Consider the following 21,204-nt stretch of genomic DNA (forward strand, 5'->3'; position numbering starts at 1 on the left):
AAACAAATATTTTTTGGCTGGACATGTAATGATTTCTAGTATGAAACAAATGTTTGTTGAGACGACATAGATCATTATATAAGTGCCAATAAGGTAAACATAATATCAACTGTCAGAAAGACATAAGTGGGATATATTTTAAGCAAGCTCTTAACATAACACGTTTTATATGATGCAGGATTATTTTGTCCACAAGGTGGTATAAAGCACACAAAGAAGTACATGTATAAGATCTAACAATGTAATTGTTTTTATTTAACATTTAATTGTTGCAGCAGACACCAAAACTTAACAGGCCATGTATATGGTAGTCTAAAGAAATACCATGAAAAGTAACATACTTGACATACTGACACCAGAAGTTGAATTCAATTTATGGAAGATCTCTTGCTTCTTGGATTTAACCATTGGTGATGTATTCTCAAGCTTTGTGAAGAAGGAAGGCAAATAGCTGACACTTCACTAATAAAACTATTTTATTGATCAAATGAGTTGTGAAGGTATGAACATTTCTTAGCTGACAGCCGTATATCCAAGGGTTGTTTTCCCCTGCTCTAGACCTTCAGCATCATCTTGTTTTAGCATAGTTCAAGACTGGTAAGGTCAGTTTCATCGGAGCTTAGCCAATAATGAAGGATTTTTTACTTAAAATGTTTTTGTACATCCAGACTAAGTTGGACCATGAACAAGCTCCACTTTTCACCCCATCACAAATTTTAAAAAGTGTTCAAGGTTTCTCACCTGTTCTCTTTCTTGAAAACTTTTTACATATCACATTTTAAGTGCTTTTTTCCACTTCATTTAATCTGCTCAACTCATCTCATTTACTCAATAATAAATTAGCATCTGTGTAAACACTATATCCTGATACAAAAAAGCTTGCCAACAAATATCTTATACAAATATATATACCTATGCTTTCTTTACCCATGCTATGATTTCGCTCTACCTCACAAATGGCATTAATTACAAATAAATGGAGCATCAAATTCAGTTTTTGTTGATGAAGTAACTATAAATCTATCTGCTTGCTGTCCCTAACAATTGTAAAAAAAAGTAAAATCTTGAAAAATTAAGGCATCATATTTATCTTCTTTTCCTTTCTTTCTTTTCTCTTGGTTGTAAAAGTTGTCTTTCTTCTTAAAGGTGTCAATAAATAAGTTTCTTATGTGGTCTGTTATGTTTCAACGAGGCAAGAATCTGCATGTGGAGAGCAGCCATCATACTTCTGCAGGTTTGGGTCTTCATCTGCTGCAGAGGGGTCTTCAACACACACACAACGCACACCTGTGGAGCCAGGGGAGTAAAACTTCCGTGGGACCCCAGTCCAGCTTCTCTCCACACCACCACTGCAAATTGAGCATTCTGATTACATTTTCATGCATTTCAATTAAATTAGGGATGTTTCAGCCATCAGTTAGTGTTACAGATGTATCCCGGTAACATTGTTCTCTTTAAGATAGGATGAACACTTTCCACTTAGTGTAGACTCCTTACTTAAGTACATTATTTTGAGATAAAGATAGGGATTATAGCACTATAACTTTCTGCTGCTTAACACAGAATATGTTTTACTTTTCTGCAAGTTGGGTATTAAAAATGATTATTAAATAGTAATATTAATAGTATTTGATTAACTCAGCAGAATTTCCATACCTCTTATTCGTGCACCAGACTCGTCCTCTTTCCGCAGTGCTCCACTGTGAGTTGCAGGGTGGGAAATGCAATTTCTCAGCCTCAGACTGGGCCTTGATTCGCTGGCCCTCTGCCAGTGATGCTTCTGCCTGCAGCAATGTGTCGGTGGGCTCCCCAGTTTTACTGTAGAACCGGCCTGTTAGCAAACCTGAAAATCAGGGTAGTTGGTAAAACTGAACAGCACCAACTGTGGGTTTGTATAGAGGCAAAATATTTGCACATGGTCTAACATGCCAGTTACTACATCTAAAGTTCACTCCCATTATTGACAGAAAGGGTTCCATTAATATGCAGACTAAAAATACAGGATCATTTACTTCAATTACATGTTGTAACATAACTTTTTGCATTTGGTATGTAATTTATGAATAAATCATGATCACAAAAGTGCACAAACAGAATTAAATTAGAAATAAACTTATTTGCTGCAGCAGTCTGTCTGATCAAAGATTTAGGTGGAAAATCATCACGTACCTACTGGTTGGTAGTGCTTCTGATAGAAGGTCAGCCAGTCATAAAGTGCCATCACCTGCAGTGGAGACAAACTGGACACATCATCTGTCAGACCAATTTCTGTAAAGTCCCCAGTGATAAATGCCAGTGAAGCATCTTTTCCTGGAATGAGAGAAACAAAAATGGCATCTCTGTGACAAAATGGCCATCAATATGTTATAGCCCAACATGTTGCTATGGTAAAAATTATTTTGCCCGTGTCTCAAATGATCTGTGTGAATCTAATCAAGAGTGCCTATGAAAGGGGACAAGGGCATCCATTATTATCTACTATATATGGTTACATTCAAATCATCTTTAAGTAAGACATGTGGGTGGTACCATCTGCACGGTTTGGGTCACCAAGCAAAAGATTCACAGTAGCAGCTAAAAAGCACAGAAAAGTCAGTGTTGACCATTCTTTCACTGGACTGCTCACCCAATGGCTGTTCTTTCAGGACTAAACTACAGGAGGACAACTACAGGAGGAAGATGGAAAACCAGCTGCAACAGAACAACATCTGTGGCGTATGGAAGGGACTGAAGACCATCTCGGGCTTCAAGGAGCAGAAGTCCCAACCTGTGGGTGACCGGGGATGTGCTAACGACCTGAACTTGTTTTTCAATAGATTTGATCAGGTACCCACCCCTCCCCCAGCCCAGTCTCCTCTGCTGCTACCCCCACCACGGTCTGTGCCCCCAATAGACTGTTCCTCCTGTCCCCCCTCCCCCTCTCTCATGAACTTCAGCCCACACATTCCCAACACTTCACACTCTGGCCCATGCCCATCCCCCCCACCAACACCTCCCTGCTCCAGCCTGTCCCTCACACCACACCAGGTAAGGAAGGCCCTGAAGAAGAACAGGGCCAGGAAAGCGATGGGTCCAGATGGCATCAGCTCCAGGCTCCTGAAGTCCTGTGCAGACCAGCTGTGTGGGATCTTCAGTCACACGTTCAACCTGAGCCTGAAGCTGGGGAGAGTGCCACAGCTGTGGAAGACGTCCTGCATCGTCCCAGTGCCGAAGAATCAGAATCAGAATCAGAATCAGAGTACTTTATTGATCCCTTTAGGGGGTGTCCATTAGGGAAATTAGCATCTCCCCAAAGAAACGTACAGCACTGTACAAAATTACCCACCACCATTACACACCATAAAAACCAATTAAAGATAATAAAAATAGAATAAAATAAGAAATAAAATAGAATAAATTAAAAATAGAATATAAATATAAAATATAAAACTATAAAAAAAGACACCGCACCCTAAGGAGCTCAACAGCTACAGGCCGGTAGCTCTGACATCTCATCTGATGAAGACGCTGGAGAGACTCATCCTCGATCACCTGCGCCCACTAGTGAGCTCCTTCATGGACCCGTTGCAGTTCGCCTACCAGCCGAGCATCGGGGTGGACGATGCCGTCATCTACCTTCTCCACACCTCCCTCACTCACCTGGAGAAGGCTGGAAGCACTGTGAGGATCATGTTTTTTGATTTCTCCAGCACATTCAACACCATCCAGCCCACGCTGCTGGGGGACAAACTGCAGGTAGCTGGAGGGGATCAACACCTCACAACATGGATTCTGGACTACCTCACACAAAGACCACAGTTTGTGAGGGTGAAGGGCTCTGAGTCAGATCGGCTTCTCTGCAGCACTGGTGTCCCGCAGGGAACAGTTCTGTCTCCTTTCCTGTTCACCCTCTACACCGCGGACTTTTCACACAGTACATCTTCATGTCACCTCCAGAAGTTCTCTGACGACTCTGCTGCTGTCAGCCTCATCACTGATGGGGACGATACGGAGTACAGAGAACTTATTCAGGACTTTGTGGACTGGAGCCTGCGGAACAACCTCCAGATCAACGCTGGCAAAACCAAGGAGGTGGTGGTGGATTTCCGCAGGCGTAACAACCCCCCACCTGCACCAGTGAACATCCTGGGAACTGATGTTGACGTGGTGGAGTCCTACAAGTACCTGGGTGTTCACTTAAACAATAACCTGGACTGGACACACAACACAGACGCCCTTGTCAAGAAGGGCAATAGCAGACTGTTCCTGCTCAGGAGGCTGAGGTCTTTTGGAGTGCAGGGACCACTCCTGAGGACTTTCTATGACTCTGTGGTGGGATCAGCCATCTTCTATGGGATGGTCTGCTGGTCCAGTAGCATCACGGACAGGGACAGGAAGAGGATGGACAGACTGGTGAGGAGGGCCAGCTCTGTCCTGGGATGTCCCCTGGACTTGGTGGAGGTGGTGGGAAACGGGAGGATGATGGCTAAGCTGTCATCCTGTCATGTTGAACAACACGTCCCACCCCCTACAGGACACCCTGACAGCACTGGGCAGCTCATTCAGTGAGCGGCTGCTCCACCCTCGCTGTGTGAAGGAGAGGTATCGCAGATCTTTCCTGCCGGCTGCTGTCAGACTGCACAATAAACATAATGCCCGCTAACACAATCTGATTATATATTCTGATATGTGTATTGTATTCACCCTTTGTACAGGCATACAGGGGCCGAGTATCCATTTACCTGGATTATTGTAAATATACATCCTCTTTGTATATTCCAAATTCTATTCTATTTAATCTTATTTTTCTCTGCGTGCTCTTGCTGTTGTTGCACTGTAAATTTCCCCGTGTGGGACAATAAAGGACCTGAATCTGAATCTGAATCTAAAGAATTATTGGTCACTACATAAGGGAAAAAGAAAACAGAAAATCATTGGATGAATGCAATGAGGTGAATAAAGGCTTACATGTCAAAAGGACAAAAATGACACAAACTATCTAAAGGGAAATGTATGTCAGGAGTACTCTTATTTTTTTCCATTTTTGTCAGTATGATTCAATTTGGAGAACTCTTACTTTTGAAATTTATATTCTAGGGGACACACACGTCACAAAATAAGAAAAATAGCAAATAACAAAAAGAAAATTTTAAGGAAAGTGAAGAAATTGTGGGGGAAATTTCATATTTAACTGCGATGAAATGATTGATTATATGTTTCATATTTAACTGTGATTAAAACCGAAAATCACCTGTCATGAAGTGATAAGGCCCACCGGGCCCATAGTGCTTGTATCCTTTGTGAACGTCGAAGACTTGGCCCAGTATAGCCAGGTAGAGGCCCCTGCTGCCTTTCTGTCCGTCGTACAAAGATAATTCATGACTGCTCAACACCCTAACGGGAGTTTCCGTGGTTAGATATTTTCCAGATTTAACGTTGTTTTGAGTAGAACAGTCCCACTCAAGAGAAATGAATAACACCGCGAGAGATAAAAACGCGAGGCATAAGTTACACAGCATAACGTAGATTTGTGTTTTGTTTTTTGCTCGTTAGCATATCATTCAGCAAATAACCACAGCCATGATCAACACATGCGCTTGCTTCCGTTCCGTGAGCGCAAACGGTCACGCGCGTGCGCAGTCAGGACGCAAATGACGTCGTCGGCTCGTGGACGTACAGTACGTCAATGCGGTAGTACGACGGGGCTCTGTAGGTTAGAGGTTTGTGTGCAGACCGGTTCACCGTTTTACAACATTCACACCAAACGCCAGAGATTTTCGGGGACCCCTAAAACGGCTGAACAGCAATGGGGAACTCCGAGAGTGGCTGCGGTGGAGGCAGCGGCGACGAGGACGATATCGAAACCGAGATTCATGGCATCGCGGAAGACAATCCGGCCTCTGCGACCACAGGCGGCGGAGGCTCCAGTTCTGGTAGAAGCGGAAGAGGATCAAATAACGTGTCCGTGGCCACCAGTGGACCACCAAGTCCAGCCGTCCTCTTAGAACAAGTGAAACTCAGAGAAGCTGCTGCTCGCATTAGTGATTCAAAGGCTGTAATTCAGGAGTCTGTCCTGGCCGGGAATGAGGGCGTCCTGGTGCGGTGGCTGGAGGACCGGGTGAACCGCGGAGAGGAATCTGTTAATTTGGAACAATTTTGTGAGATACTGGAGAGTAGAGATGCACCGAGAGATGAATGTGAAGAGGTATACAGGCCCTGAATAACAAAAGAATCTCCCACACGCATGACCTGAAAGGCCATTATTTGGGCTGTTACGAATCCCAACAGTTGGGGATGTCACTTGTCAGGTTTATTTTGGTTTTTAGCTCTGGCCTGTTGTGGCACAAGGCTGCTTTGCCTAAAGCTGACTGTGTAGGAATATATGGAATGTTGCTGTTGTTGCTAAACTTGAAATGAAACTTACACTGCTACACTGGATCATTCTATTAAAGCTAAAGCTAGTTGCGTTTTCCTCACCAGACCACTTAGTCAAACCAACTTCGTGATAAGCAATAAATAGTGAGATTCTTAGCTTTTTTTTATTTATTTATTTTTTTCCAAAACTCATACATTTAATATGAAGGAATGCAGGTGATTGTCTTAGTATGTTGTGTGTCACCATACTCTGTGTTCCTGCTGCAGGCCTTTGGACAGTTTGATGCAGAGGGGGATGGGGTGGTGGATTTAGAAACCATGTTGATTGCTCTGAAGAACTCCAATGGAGCTAATCTTAAGGGAGAGCTGAGTCATGTGATAAGACAACTCCAAGCATGCTCACTAACTCCAGGTATGAGGTGCTGATTATTTATGTGACTCACCATTGTCGTGCTAGAGGTAAAGGCAGAGTTGAGACGATTTAACCATTGATATATTCAATGTGTCTGTTTTCTTCCCTACCAAAGGTTTTGTTGACATATTCTCCAGGACCAAAGACAGGTTAGGGGCACATGCCTCTAAGATCCTTAAATTCTTACACAGGAATCGTATTCCCAGTAGTGCCATCCCTTTCCCCATCTTAGAGGGTTACAACAGTATCTGCGCAATGAGGTCCAGTGTGGTCCAGGATTACTTGCAATTCGTATTGCAGAAGGAAAAAGGTCAGCTTAATAAAAATAATGTAATAATATATGAAAATGCAGATACTTAAAAAATGGGGGCTTAACTTGTTGATATGCTGAGTAGACATATTAGGAATATGTCTTTTACCATTGAGGTGTCATCTTAATCTTTAAATGATTCCTTCAGATTTAGATATTCAGTGCAGAGCAGAGTTGGACCCAGATCAAGAGATTGACAAGATCCGAGTGGTCACACAGTGCTACAGTTCCATAGAAGTTTCTTCCAATGTTGTGGACATTTACAAGATGACAAATGGAGAAACTGTGTCTTTCTGGGAGTCAGATGGCAGCGCACGCTCACATTGGATAAGGCAAGGAAAACACCTCTGAAGATTTAGATTCCTATACATGAATGGCTGTCGATGTTGGTCACCAAGCACATGATTGGCATTGTGGTGAAAGCATGTCTTCCTTTTCCTGATTTCAGGCTGAAAATGAAGCCAGATGTGGTTTTGAGACGTCTCGCCATTGCTGTGGCTTCTAATGACCACAGCTACATGCCTCAGCTGGTGTCAGTTGCCGTTGGGAAAAACCGCCGTTCATTGGAGGAAATCAAAGACATCCGCATCCCCAGTAACGTCACAGGCTATGTCTCTCTCTTGGAGAATGTTGACATCACATATCCTTGTGGGTCTCCACTGCTCAATCAGCTTGGTTACACGTGTTACTGGACTTCTAATGGATTTGGTGTTACAAAAATATTTATTATTTTAAAATCCTAGATGTGCAAGTCAATATCAAGAGGTGCCTGAGTGATGGATGTGACACACGTATTCATGGTTTGAAGACGTTGGGTTACCACCTTACCAAGAGTAAAGAGGTGTCGGTTTCAGATGCTTCAGCCATATGGTACCTGTCTCTTGTCACCTCCTTGGTCACTGCATCCATGGAAACTAACCCTGCACTGGCTAATACTGTTCTTCAGAGCACACAGTAAAACCTACTTATTTTTAATATCAATTATTTTTGCAGTCATTTGAATTTTCCAGAGTTGTTGCATTGAATGTTGTTTTTTTCCTCCCTGTCTTTATTAGAAAAGCCTTACGGCACATGCCACCATTGTCCCTAACGCCATCATCCACAGAGTTCCCCAAGTTCTTCTCAGCAAACATCCTGGAGGAAGTGGATGGGTTTCTTCTCAGAATAGCAGAGTAATGACCAGCTCAAGCTTGATTGGAGCAGGCTGATAATGCTGACATAAGCACCAGACAAAAGCACTAAACTCATATCATATTGTTTTCCAGTATCAAAAACCAACCAAACCAGCCAAAATTCAAATTTACTGAGAATAAAGTAGATGCTGTTAATTGATTCAGTTCACATCAGAGGAAGGTTCAGTGTACGCAATCAGATCAGTCTGATATTGATTATTTTTTATTGATTTATTTATTTTGTTTTTGAATACAGTGCTGTCATAAATAGTCTTCATATATTCTATTTGCCATATTTTAAAATATAGCTCAAATTTTCTTAGCTTTCTTCTTTCTTTGATAATTGGATCTTGAAGTATAAGAGAGAGTAGTTAGAAGTCTGTTATTAGGAATTATTCACGCTACAAACCTAATGTGATGTCATGAAACCATAAAAGCTAATTAGCGTCTTGTGTCTTGCTTTTGTCTTAGCTGCTGCGTAAGTCCTGATGCAGAAATGACTCTCCTGGCTTTTGCTTTGGCCAGAGGTAGTGTAGCAAAGGTGCTTCAGGCCCTGTCCTGCATCAGCGATCATTTAGAAGCCCAGTATAAGGCGTCATCACTCATTATGTCTATGGCTTCTGTCAGGCTGCGACTGCTTAATCGACATGGTAAGTTGATTCAACCTTCTTTTTCCATAAGACATTTGAGAGTATAGTCCTAGGGAAACTGCTTTGCCTGCAGAAAAGAGATGTACTGGAATAATCGGAGGGGCTATTTGAAATTCAATTTTTAAACTTGCATAAAAAACTCTTAAGTGTTGAATGTATCATTTCAGGGAAGCCTCTTCAACTGCACCTTCAGGCCTGTGATGTCAAAAGTAAAGAGGAGAAATCTGGACCAGAGAACATGCTCATAGAGTCTTCTACGGGAGATGGTAGATGGCCTTTTAATCATTTATAAAATAACATGAATATTATATTACATTTTCATACTGGAGTCTACTTTTAAGTCGTAAAAACGAGGCCTACCAGTTGGAAAACCTGAAACTGCACAATCTCTAAAATGTGAATTAGTTTCTTGTAATGCGGTGGCATGATATAAGTGAAATCCCTGCCAGAATAAAGCAATATTAGATTTTTTTTGTATGTTTTTGATTTAAAGGTTTTCTCACAGAAAGTGGCAGGAAAAAAGCCAGTGTGATTCTGTCAACAGAAGACCAGAGTTGCTTTCTGGTCACTCAAATGAGGATCAAAGTGAGGCTCCATTTCATTGTTTAAGTTTCAAAAGAGCAAAATTATAGTTGTGAAAGAGTGCTTCTATGGCTTCTGTGCAATATGGCTTTCTTCATGCACCAAAGGTAAGAAAAGGAGCCATTGGGGCAAAATGTGGTCTGGTCTTTGCATACATGGAGGAAAATGCTTTTGATGCAGAGAAGCACTTCCAGAGGTTCAAGGAATATGATGCATGGGACTACAAGGACTACAAAGAGTTTGTGCAAAAGAAGTAAGGATTTGTTTTGTATGTTTGTGTTTAGTGCCATGTGCATACATGTTGAGATTTTCTTTAGTGCTGTAAGCATTTGATTTGTCATGTTCCTGCCTGGTCTACAGTGTGAGAATAAACTCAGAAGAGGAGCCAATTGGCTGGTTTGAACTGGAAAATGACTGGAATGATGCTGATATCAGGCTGCAGCAGTGTCGAGTTGCTAAGGTACATTACCCACTCTAAATCTGCTGTCTTACTCTGAGACCGTTTACGCATGTGGACTTTGTTACATTAAAACATTTTTTACCCTTTTTTCTAGTTCTTGATGGTAAAGTTCATTTGCACCAGGCAGGACTGGGTTGCAGAACGTCTTGGAGTTCAGTCCCTCACTTTCAGTGGATACCTGTGTCCCAGTACCGACAGGCTGGTAGATCAGGACAACCTCACTCCAGAGGCAGAGAATCTCAGCCAGAATGCTGTTACTGGTCTTTTTCTACTTAACAAGACTCTATTCTTTATACAACAGCTTACACGAGACATGGTAAATCATCAAGACAATATGCCTTTGTGGCCTTTGGTGGATATATTTTTACTAAAAGTTTGAGAATTCGTGCATGTCTCATAGCTTAACCGACCCTCTCTGCAGGGTGTATCTCAGCTAAAGCAGAAGTATCTTCTAGACTTCAGTGGCCTGAGTCTGAACCTTGTTTGGACCTTCTACAGTAAACTCAGGAAGTTGTGAGTAATGACTGTTGCTAATGATTCATGTGGCACTTATTCATTGAGCAAAGCAGTGTTAATTAATTCAGCACCTTTTGTCTTTGTGTCAGTGATCAAGAAGAGGTGTTGAAGAGTAGAGTTCTGCTACTTCAGTTGATGCAAAATTGTTTCCCAATGCTGCCTAATCCACTGGAGCAGTCTGTTTCAGATGAGGGGGTCAAAGCAGCAGCTGGTCCGTCAACATCGAGCAGCTCCGAAACCTCATTATTATCTGTCGCTGCTGTTGGAGAGCTCTACGCTCACCTCTGCAACAGTAAGAAACAGTTGACAACGTAGGGTGTAATGTCAAGGATTTACTTCTTACCAGGAAGTAGTATTACTGTAGGAAGAAACACTTGCCTGAAATCTTTCTCTGTAAATCGGAAACAACACAGAAACCATTAACCTTTAATCTTTATGTTTCAGTCGTGGATGGTCCAGAAGGTGAGACATTAGTGGAAAAAGCATTGCACAAGGAGGCAGTCAAGGCTATTCTCAGTGGAGCCGTTGTGTTTTTCCCTGATAAAAATGTCAGGCGTGACAAACTCTTCCACATGATGGTGAGTTCATTGAGAGAAATTTTTGATACCTTGATAAAACCCGATTATCTTGTTGAAATAATAATATTCCTATTTGTAGAAAAATATTACAGAAGAGGATAAGACAGAGTCGGTGAAGTTGACATTTGAGTCGCTTTGCAAATACTTCAGGTAAGCACTCTTCTGCCTCAAAGGCCAAATATTCATGTTTATCCAAATGACTGTGGATAACTTTCAGCCGTCTCTATTCTTACAGTGATAAGGATCCAAGTGGGCTTCTATTGCTTCCACCTAAAGGAGCTCCTGCAGACTTTGAAATCAGCCCCATACTGGCCGTCATGGAATCGCTGCTGTATGTAGCAACTAAAGAGGTGAGAAATCTTTGAGGTGTGCAGTCTTGCTGTTAAGATGAACAATGATTTCTATATTTTCCTGTCACCTGTCAGTGTGAGGTCATGATGGTGGATGGCAGTGGTGGAGCCAGCAGGATGGTGTTGCTGTCCTTGTTCTGGGCTCTGCAGGGTAGCCTGCTCTCCTGGTGTTACCTTCAGCTTAAAGGGACGACTTCAAATGCTGTCACTATGGACCTGGCCAGAGCCATTCTTGTGAAATGTGAGATACAGCTCTTTATCAGTTTATGATATATTAACTAACAAAATATGCTTTTATGTATTGTAATATGTGAGTTTGTGTATAAATTAGTAGCACTTACTATTAAGTGTTAGCATAAAAATAACACATTTTGAAACCAATAGACGTGGATCAGTTCCTGGGAAACATCAAGGCTACTCTTGTTTCCCTGCTGGAGAGGTACACTGGTGCAGAAATTACCAATAAACTATGCAGCTCCATCCTAGCCACACTCTTCAGACAGCAGGTACAATGCTCTGATCTGATTGTACGTTTGGTTTTATCGTTGTTGTTTTTTTTACCTGATTTTACATTAGACTTGTGTTTCCTGGCAGATCATTTTACTTCTGGAGCTGTGCTTTTTGGACATTCCTCACAGTTTACTGCTGAAGAGCTTCTCATCTCTGGTTGAACTACTCAAGAGACTATCCACTGATACTGGAGACATCTTTTCAAAGGTCTCTCAAAATCTTTGACTATAGCACATCAGAATTCACCACCTCACACTTCACTTTGTAAGAATGAAATTCTTGCAATATTGCCTAGATTTATAACAGATTTTAGAAAAATCTTCTGACAGGAGACTCTGCCAGTTGTTCCCAGCAGACCCTCACAATACATTTGGGCCTGCCGGGTCTGTCCGGCATCCTTACCCACCATTGGAGTCAACTCTCCACCAGGTGGTGATCAGTTGACAGCTCCGTCCCTTTACCCGGGTGTCCAGAACATACGGCCGCAAATCCGATGATATGACCGTCGATCATCGATCTGCGGCCTAAGGCGTCCTGGTGCCAAGTGCACATGTGGATGCCTTTATGCCTGAACAAGGTGTTCGTTATGGACAATCTGAGACAAGCACAGAAGTCCAACAACAGAACACCACTCGGGCTCAGATCAGGGGGGGCATTCTTCCCAATCACACCTCTCCAGGTCTCACTGTCGATGCCAACGTGAGCATTGAAGTCACCCAGGAGGACGAGGGAACCCCCAGAAGGAGCACTCTTCAGCACTCCCTCTAAGGACTCCAAAAAGGGTGGATACGCTGAACTGCCGTTTGGGCCATAGGCACAAACAACAGTCAGGATCCGTCCCCCCACCCGAAGGCGAAGGGAGGCTGCCCTCTCATTCACCAGGTTAAACTCCAATATACAGGCACTGAGTCGGGGAGCAACAAGGATTTCCACCCCTGCCCGTCGCCTCTCAAAATTGGCAACTCCAGAGTGGTAGAGAGTCCAACCCCTCTCAAGAAGACTGGTTCTAGAGCACTTGCTATGCATCGAGGTGATGCGTCGACTATATCTAGTCGGAACCTCTCAACCTCGCGCACCAGCTCAGGCTCCTTTCCCATCAGGGAGGTGACATTCTACGTCCCTAGAGCTAGTTTCTGCAGCCGGGGATCAGGCTGCCGTGGTCCCTGCTTTCAGCCGCCACCCAACACACAATGCACCCAACCCCCTTGGCCCCTCCTGCAGGTGGAAGGGGCCAAGGGGGTCCCATGTTGCCTCTTTGGGCTGTGCCCAGCCAGACTCCATGGGCAGAGATCCAGCCACAAGGCACTCGCCAACTTGCCCCGCCCCTAGGCCTGGCTCCGGGAGGGGGCCCCGGTGACCTGCGTCCGGGCAAGGGAAACTTGGAACCATTAATGTTGCTCATCATTAGGGGGTCCTGGGCTACACTTTGTCTGATCCCTCACCTAGGACCTGTTTGCCATGGGTGGCCCTACCAGGGAGCCCTGGCAGCCCAGCTCTGGGAGGAGCTCGGGAGTAGGGCCGCTGCTCCTCCGCGTTGAGAGGAACCAGATGAGGTGGCTTGGGCATCTAGTCAGGATGCCCCCTGGACACCTCCCTGGTGAGGTGTTCAGGGCATATCCCTCCGGTAGGAGGCCCCCGGGAAGACCCAGGACATGCTGGAGAGACTATGTCTCTTGACCCTGTCTGGGAACGCCTGGGAATTCCCCCGGACAAGCTGGAAGAAGTAGCTGGGGAGAAGGAAGTCAGGGCCTCTCTGCTTAGGCTGCTGCCCCGCGACCCGACCCCGGATAAGTGGCGGAAGATGGATGAATGGATGGATGGATGGATGGATGGATGGATTTTAGAAAATAATGTGAAAATACAACTGGAGCTTGCCTTGGAATGAATGGATAAATTAAAGATAAAATGTGTAACATTTACCATTTCATATATTTAAATCACCTTTGTTTATTGTGTGTATGTGTGTGTGCATTATTCATTTTCAACCCGTAAAAGATAGATTTATTTCAGTAACAAACTGGAATATTTGAGCATAGCTGATGCCAAATTATCAACATTACTGTGCTATTTGTCTTCACCTCAAAGCAGAACAATCACAAGGTCATATTCTTTTAGGATGTAATGCTCATGTTACTGTTTAACTTTGTGTTTCCTTTGGTCTGAATTTCTAGCTCTTTCGAAAGAAGTAAACAATACAACTGCAGCAGAACACTGCAAATGAGATCATGCATGGCAACACCACCATGATCTCACAATAAGAATCTGATTTGTTTCAGTTAGAAGACTGCATATGTTTTGTTAGGTGGACCAGGAGACCTGGCATCAACCCCAGCAACAAGTGGTACTGAGGACCTGGAATGTGGAATCCCCTCACAACTATGAGAACAGCCGTCATGAGACCACCATCTATGCTTGCCCTGGTGCTACATCATTTGAAGTGGAGTTTGATGAGCGCTGTGAGACAGAGAAGAGGTGGTATAAAGTAATAGACAGTGTTTAAATAGTGTCGTGTTTATTTCTGTTTGTTGTGAATTTTTATAACCTGACCTTTGCCCTTTATATCCTCAGATATGACTATTTAGAATTTACCGATTCTAGAGGGGGGAAAGTCCGCTATGACATGAAGGTTGGAACTGAGAAGTGGCCAAAGGTGAGATATGAGGGCCAAGTGATAATTTAAAGCTAACAAGCTCCATTACTATTCAATACTATTATTTGGTTTAAAAAAAAATATTATTTCTGTTGTTTCCTTTAACTCACGCAGAAGGTGACATTTGATGCTGGTCCCCAATTGCAGTTCCTTTTCCACTCAGACAGCAGTAACAATGAATGGGGCTATAAATTCTCCGTGACAGCCCTGGGCCTCCCAGATATAACTCTTTCTTGGATATCAGACCTGCAGCTGCTGGTGGCTCGCTTGATGGGCCGCCTTGCCTCAAGAACCCTTGCTCTGAAATCCCCTTATGGTGAGGCTTGTTACAAAATGTTATAATAGCTTTATACAGTCTAAACCTTTGTCTTCCTATGTGACATCTGAATGGTTCTATTTAACTTCTACAACTTTTGCAAGTTTGACAATTTTGTAGTCTTCACTGCTACCGTATTTTCACGACCATAAGGTGCAGGTATTAAAAGGCGCAGTCTCAGTTATGGGTGCTATTTCTGTATTTAAAACATACACAAGGCGCACCGTATTATTAGGCGCATGCTGAAACATACAGTAAAAAATGACAACGGAAGTAAAACCGTGAGTTTCGACACATTTATTGAACAAAATATTCATTCTTCCGCCACAAAACCATCAAAGTTTTCATCTTCTGTATCTGAATTAAACAACTGCACTATTTCAATGTCCAACATGCCGAATTCCTCTTCTTAATCATCTGAATCGGACTCACCGACCAGTTCCGGTTCAGCGTTGATTTTGTGAAAGCTCTTACAATACATGAAGACGGTATCATAGCCCATGAGTCTACAATCCACTCACATATGGTGGCATAACTTGCCCGCCGCTGCCTCATAGTCTTTGTGAAGGAGTGTTCGCCTTCCGTCATCCAGCGCTCTACCCGTTTCCGTGGCAGCCGAGAACCACGGTGAACGACGACTTCTCGTGCCCCGTTGTGCGTATCACCACCGTGCTGATCCCCTTTTCTCCACTTTGTGGGTCAAAGGGATGTTAAAAGTCAGAGGGATCTCATCCATGTTGGTAATGTGGCTGGGCGCGGTTATCTTGTCGCGGCAGTAGGTGCGGAAGATGGCCACCCTCTCCTGGTAATCCGCTGGCAGCCGCTGCGCAACAGTTGTCCTCGCGCGTATGGAGAGATGCCGCCTCCTCATAAAGCGAAAAAACTAAGATTGGTCGATTGCCATTTTCAGCCGCATATTTGATGGCCTGCAGTTTAAAGTAAGCCTCATTCATACGTGTCTCGCTTGACCGGTGCCATTTTAGGGGATCCTTACGCGTAGGTGTGCCGCTAATCGATTGGCAGAACGTTTACCTTAGTGCACCCACCAAAGGCGCACAGCAGATTTTGGAACTCACTCCGCACACAAGGCGCACCATATTATAAGGCGCACCGTCGCTTTTTGAGAAAATCTCAGTGTTTTAGGTGCGCCTTATAGTCGTGAAAATACGGTAATTAGTAAGGTCCAGAATTTGTGGTTCGTTGTCTTTTCTAGAGATGCACACTGTTAAGGAACTTCCACCAGGGAAAATGTCCCATGTTCAGTCTTCCCCTCTCTGGAAACCAATTCTGCGACACGGGTTATGTGAAACAAAAATGACTGAATCTCCAGACCAGGTATTGTAAATAATCTCCAGCCATTCCCACATATCTCCAGAATCTAGATACACAGTGTTCTACAGGGTCTTCTCCTTTGATAGACAAATACATGGAGTACTGAGGAGTTAAGAAGCTTTCTGGAGGACTGTGCCCATTGGGACCCTTTTCAGGAGCAAACAAACAGCCGGACAGAGCTGATGAAGAACATCACCCAGGCCTACAAAAAACATCCGATGAGGCACGAGATTGCTCTTGGATCTAAAACGGATCAAGCTGTGAATGCTGTTTGGGCAGCCATGATATATCACACATCAGCTCTCAGCAACAGCCTGAAGGCCTATGGTAATACTCAGCTCCAGTTGATGGTCATACAGCATTTATTTTGTATTGTTCTGCTTTTTTTCTTTTTTCTTTTTTTCTTTATTAATGCACTTGTAAATGGAAATTTTTCTCTCTGTTGTCCAGTCGATCAAGAGTGCAAATCTTGTCTGAGTGATGACTTTGTTCAAGTTTATGTATTGGCAGACAGCATCAGAACCTGGATGGTGAGTGTTTCTAACATTGTTATTTGTGTCATCATGATAACATAAATGTTTACAAAGTTTTTGGATCATATATGAACGGGTTCAGGACGAAGGCATTATCATTCTTTCATAAATATCAAGCAAGATGGAAAACTAAAATTGTCAGGCTAGACAAATTTAACAGTTTTGCTTGGGTGTCGATTCATGCTGTCTATCATCTACCATCCTATCTATAAAGGCCTAAAGCTTATTATAAAATTGTACATTTGCAATCCTACCAACACGTATCCATAAGGAGCAACAGAGTCGGGAGACCAGGAGGTGGACCATCCAATTTCCAGAGCGGAATTTGCCGAGGTAGTGAAACAGCTGCCTGGCGGTGGAGCTCCGGGAGTGGATGAGATCCGCCCAGGGTATCTTAAGGCTCTGGATGTTGTAGGGCTGTCCTGGTTGACATGCCTCTGCAACACTGCGTGGACATCGGGGGCAGTGCCCCTGGATTGGCAGACCGGGGTGGTGGTCCCTATTTTTAAGAGTGGGGACCAGAGGGTGTGTTCCAACTATAGGGGGATCACACTCCTCAGCCTCCCTGGGAAAGTCTATGCCAGGGTGCTGGAAAAGAGGATTAGATCGATAGTCGAACCTCTGATCGAGGAGGAACAATGCGGGTTTTGCCCCGGTGGTGGAACTAAGGATCAGCTCTTTACCCTTGCTGGGTTGTTTGACGGGAGTTGGGAGTTTGCCCAACCAGTCCACATGTGCTTTGTGGACTTGGAAAAGGCCTATGACCGGGTCCCCAGGAGCATCCTGTGGGTGGTGCTCCGAGAGTATGGGGTGGAAGGTCCCTTGATAAGGGCCGTCCAGTCCCTGTACCGAAGGAGCAGGAGCTTGGTCCGGATAGCTGGTTGTAAGTTGGACTCCGCCAGGGCTGCCCTTTGTCAGCGGTTCTGTTCATAACTTTTACGGACAGAATTTCTAGGCGCAGCCGGGGAGTGGAGGGTGTCGAGTTCGGTGAACGGAAGACCTTGTCACTGCTTTTGGCGGATGACATGGTTCTTCTGGCACCATCGAGCAGAGACCTCCAACACATGCTGGGGCGGTTCGCGACCGAGTGTGAAGCGGCAGGAATGCGGATCAGCAGCTCCAAGTCAGAGGCCATGATTCTCGCTCGCAAAAAGGTAGAGTGCCTTCTCCAGGTCGGGGAGGAGGTCCTGCCTCAGGTGGAGGAGTTCAAGTATCTCGGGATCTTGTTCACGAGTGAGGTAGGATGGAACAGGAGATCGACAGGTGCATCGGAGCGGCGTCAGCAGTGATGCGGGTGCTTAACCGATCTGTCATGATGAAGAAGGAGCTGAGCCGGAAGGAGAAGCTCTTAATTTACCGGTCAATCTACGTCCCAATCCTTATCTATGGCCATCAACGTTGGGTGATGACCAAAAGAACGAGATAGCGGCTACAAGCGGCCAAAATGAGTTTCCTCCGCAGGGTGGCCAAGCTCAACCATAGAGATAGGGTGAGAAGCTCGAACATCCGGGAGGAGCTCGGAGTAGAACTACTGCTTCTCCACATAGAGAGGAGTCAGCTGGGGTGGCTCGGGCATCTGGCCAGGATGCCTTCCAGACGCCTCCCTTTAGAGGTGTTCCAGACATGTCCCACCGGGAGGAGGCCCCGTGGCCGGCCCAGGACTAGGTGGAGGGATTACATCTGGTGGAGCGGCTGGGGGTCCCCCCGGAGGACCTGATGGAAGTGGCCGGGGAGAGGGCTGTCTGGGCATCCCTCCTGAAGCTGCTTCCCCCGTGACCCAGATCTGGATAAGCAGGAGAAAACGAGACAATGCAAGACATTTGCAATATACAAATCAACTACTTTTGTTACAGCTACTGAATGCCTGGTTAGTTAGGTAGTTACACACAAATAGAAACTTGTAAAGTGACTATTGTTTCCTGCCAAACCAACTCATATTTCACTTTGAATTCATAAAAAGAAATTTAGAAACCAGAATGCATTCATAAATGAAGATAGAAATGTAATGGGAAGTTTATCTCCTCTAAGAAGTGCTTGTGAAGAGAAAATGGATCAAGGGATAGACAGATTCCATCATCAATATCAATTCTTTTAAAAATAAAAATTATGCTCAGTTTTGATAAGAACAATTTCAATTTCATCACCAGCTGGAGATGAAGCAGAGATATCTTGCTGGCAAAATGAATGGGCCTGATGAAAAGGGAGATGGTCATCAGGAGGAGGTTACAATGGATACACTTGGTAAGTAATTTAAAGCCAAATCCCTCTTTGTAAAACCAGAAGTGGACTGATTTTTGCATTTTTCCCTTAGCTGATGCATGCATTGAGAAGAGCCTGCTGCTTCTCAGGTTCCCACCATGTGGACTTCCATGTCATGACACAGACAACTCCAAAGCAGCAGAGGGTAGTAGTGCTCCACTTCCTGGGTCAAATTCAATCTCAGAAGGCGACTTCCAGGCCAGTTCCTCAGTGGGATCTCCGAGTGTTGTAAACAGGGAGAGAGCCCAGTCCCCTGGTGCTCAAGCCCAGAACTCGTCTACTGGTGACCAGAGCAAGCTCAACAACAAAAGCTCAGAGGAGAATCTTTATACACACCCAGGGGAACCAGCATTGCCCTCTGTCACAACTCATAAAACGCCATTTAGCCGATCCCGTCTACGCCTTCTGTCATGTCGATCGATAGAAGAGCCCGGCATGGCCTCCTCTGTCAAGGACCGCTACCCAATTATCAAATGCATCCTTAACTTCATAAGGGATCAGGGTGTCACAACAGCAAGGTGACAGATGGTCAACATTGTCCTGTTTTTCATTCTCCATCTGCATTGATTATCGTTTACTTATTAGACTATTTTTTTCCCCCCGTCCATCTCTAGTGTTGTACAGACACTTTCTCTGAGCAAAGCCCAGGCTGTGAGTGTTTCCAAGGTCCTGGAGATGGTGCAGGAGTGTTTATGTTCCCTGGGAAAGCCACACCTTTTCCAAGCTCCCTGCATCCTGTTTCTGCAGGAGCTGCTTGCATGCCAGAAAGACTTCACTGGGTAAATTTCAAGAAAATGCTCTGTCTTCCACGAGATAATTCCAAAGAAATTGTGAATGTGTGCCTCCTGCTTTGGCCCCTCCCAGCTGTCATGCCTATTGAGGGTTCACGTGGTGAATCTAGATCCTTGTAGCTACATTTTAAATTCTAGATTCTAGGTGAATACACGGCAGAGCTGTAGGCCTTCAAGCGGGGGTCAAATTACCTGAGCTTTTCAAGGCCTCTCCTATTATTCAACATGGGATTTTTTCTTTACAAAAACCCCCATATCAGGCCCTCTCCACCCCCTCTCCCCGAAAATGGGGGGGGGGGGGGGGCTCTACTTCGCCAGTGCAACCATATCTGGCAGCCCTGATCAGTTTGACAATTTTAACCAAAAAACATATAAAGAATGTTATTCTTTCTTCCTTTCTTCAGGTATTTCTCTCAGTTGTCAGATACTGGGCAGAAGTTGAGAGTGAATGTGAGACATTCCTATCATCAGTTGGTGCTCATGCTGGTGGAGGCAGTACAGAGCTTCAGTAATCTGAATGAGAAGTAGGTCCCCTGTATTGCAGCAAAGATTCTGTGTGCGGATTCAGTGGTCTAATTTCCTGAACCCTATTCTGCTCTCCAGAGCTCTCCTACCAGCCCTGTCATGTGTGCAGACCTGCTTGTTGCATCTTCTAGACATAAGCTGGGAGGTTGATGATCTCCCCCTCTTTTTGAAAATCAAACTTCCTGAACTACTACTGAGTATGGCTCAGGACAACATCAGTGTTCATGATGTTGCCATCAGGTAACAGAAAGCACCTCACAGTACAAGAAACATGGTTGCCAATCAATAACACAAACTCTTAATTTCTTTTTTTGATTTTTCTATAATAAACCATTTTGGTTTATGATAAGCTTACAACCATGTTTGTGGTTTATATCAATCTGCAGTCAATGGACTGAGGAGGATGAAATTGCAGAATACAAGAAGAACCAGGAATGGATGGACGAGTGTATGGATGGCATGTTTGAGAAGTGGTATGACAAAATTGAAGAAGAGTCCTCAGAAGACAAAAGAAAGGTGCACTGCATCTCAATCATATGATTAGATAACATTTAGAGGCATCAGTCTGTAATTGACATTGTTTTAATCCATACAGTATTCATATAATTAATGTCCAATATAGGAATATTAAACAATGGCAGTAATATTCTAATATAATTTCCCATTTTACTTGCAGATGCACATGTTTATTGCACGTTATTGTGACCTGCTCAATGTCGTAATCTCCTGTGATGGTTGTGAGAGGATGGCACCCTGGCACCGCTACCGCTGTCTGCAGTGCATGGATATGGACCTGTGCAAGACATGCTTCCTCAGTGAGTTTTCACTCTCCACTACAGCACATGTACAGTTTCAAGGAGGGACTTCTCAGGGCAAAGGACATGCAAATGTGCATGTTGTACAC

The 21,204-nt window shown here is 44.2% G+C and overlaps 2 protein-coding genes across 2 annotated transcripts in view; one reads left to right on the forward strand and one right to left on the reverse strand.

The window, feature by feature from the left end:
• Positions 1-458: 458 nt before the first annotated feature.
• On the reverse strand, positions 459-5,609 carry LOC130537129 (neuferricin). The gene is made up of 4 exons (XM_057053647.1): positions 5,231-5,609; positions 2,170-2,310; positions 1,657-1,843; positions 459-1,349 (listed from the first exon to the last, which is right to left on the reverse strand). The coding sequence occupies exons 1-4, from the start codon at positions 5,496-5,498 to the stop codon at positions 1,178-1,180; spliced, it is 768 nt and encodes a 255-aa protein (XP_056909627.1). The 5' UTR covers positions 5,499-5,609; the 3' UTR covers positions 459-1,177.
• A 32-nt stretch (positions 5,610-5,641) lies between these two features.
• Positions 5,642-21,204, forward strand: part of zzef1 (zinc finger, ZZ-type with EF hand domain 1) — a 29,606-nt gene continuing 14,043 nt past the window's right edge. The window contains exons 1-34 of the mRNA XM_057053627.1: positions 5,642-6,184; positions 6,622-6,766; positions 6,882-7,076; positions 7,225-7,408; positions 7,525-7,724; positions 7,820-8,030; positions 8,132-8,248; positions 8,720-8,898; positions 9,066-9,164; positions 9,392-9,483; positions 9,588-9,733; positions 9,841-9,940; positions 10,035-10,256; positions 10,362-10,453; positions 10,546-10,748; positions 10,901-11,034; positions 11,114-11,184; positions 11,270-11,384; positions 11,460-11,625; positions 11,769-11,890; positions 11,979-12,101; positions 14,197-14,366; positions 14,463-14,544; positions 14,659-14,860; positions 16,074-16,195; positions 16,279-16,519; positions 16,643-16,722; positions 18,873-18,966; positions 19,037-19,502; positions 19,599-19,763; positions 20,180-20,299; positions 20,379-20,540; positions 20,687-20,816; positions 20,977-21,115. Of these exons, the coding sequence (XP_056909607.1) occupies positions 5,786-6,184; positions 6,622-6,766; positions 6,882-7,076; positions 7,225-7,408; positions 7,525-7,724; positions 7,820-8,030; positions 8,132-8,248; positions 8,720-8,898; positions 9,066-9,164; positions 9,392-9,483; positions 9,588-9,733; positions 9,841-9,940; positions 10,035-10,256; positions 10,362-10,453; positions 10,546-10,748; positions 10,901-11,034; positions 11,114-11,184; positions 11,270-11,384; positions 11,460-11,625; positions 11,769-11,890; positions 11,979-12,101; positions 14,197-14,366; positions 14,463-14,544; positions 14,659-14,860; positions 16,074-16,195; positions 16,279-16,519; positions 16,643-16,722; positions 18,873-18,966; positions 19,037-19,502; positions 19,599-19,763; positions 20,180-20,299; positions 20,379-20,540; positions 20,687-20,816; positions 20,977-21,115 (5,488 nt within the window). The 5' untranslated portion in view covers positions 5,642-5,785. The remainder of the gene's footprint in view (positions 6,185-6,621; positions 6,767-6,881; positions 7,077-7,224; positions 7,409-7,524; positions 7,725-7,819; positions 8,031-8,131; positions 8,249-8,719; positions 8,899-9,065; positions 9,165-9,391; positions 9,484-9,587; positions 9,734-9,840; positions 9,941-10,034; positions 10,257-10,361; positions 10,454-10,545; positions 10,749-10,900; positions 11,035-11,113; positions 11,185-11,269; positions 11,385-11,459; positions 11,626-11,768; positions 11,891-11,978; positions 12,102-14,196; positions 14,367-14,462; positions 14,545-14,658; positions 14,861-16,073; positions 16,196-16,278; positions 16,520-16,642; positions 16,723-18,872; positions 18,967-19,036; positions 19,503-19,598; positions 19,764-20,179; positions 20,300-20,378; positions 20,541-20,686; positions 20,817-20,976; positions 21,116-21,204) is intronic.

Source organism: Takifugu flavidus, chromosome 14 (genome assembly GCF_003711565.1).
Source record: "Takifugu flavidus isolate HTHZ2018 chromosome 14, ASM371156v2, whole genome shotgun sequence".
NCBI lineage: Eukaryota > Metazoa > Chordata > Actinopteri > Tetraodontiformes > Tetraodontidae > Takifugu > Takifugu flavidus.

What these genes read in the sequence shown, in the direction of transcription:
- LOC130537129 (XM_057053647.1), bottom strand. Translation starts at nt 5,498, where the DNA reads ATGCTGTGTAACTTATGCCTCGCGTTTTTATCTCTCGCGGTGTTATTC. An exon ending in GAAGCACTACCAACCAGTAG is followed by an intron (nt 1,844 to 2,169) that starts GTACGTGATGAT and finishes CCTGATTTTCAG; the next exon opens with GTTTGCTAACAGGCCGGTTC. An exon ending in GTCTGGTGCACGAATAAGAG is followed by an intron (nt 1,350 to 1,656) that starts GTATGGAAATTC and finishes CTCAATTTGCAG; the next exon opens with TGGTGGTGTGGAGAGAAGCT.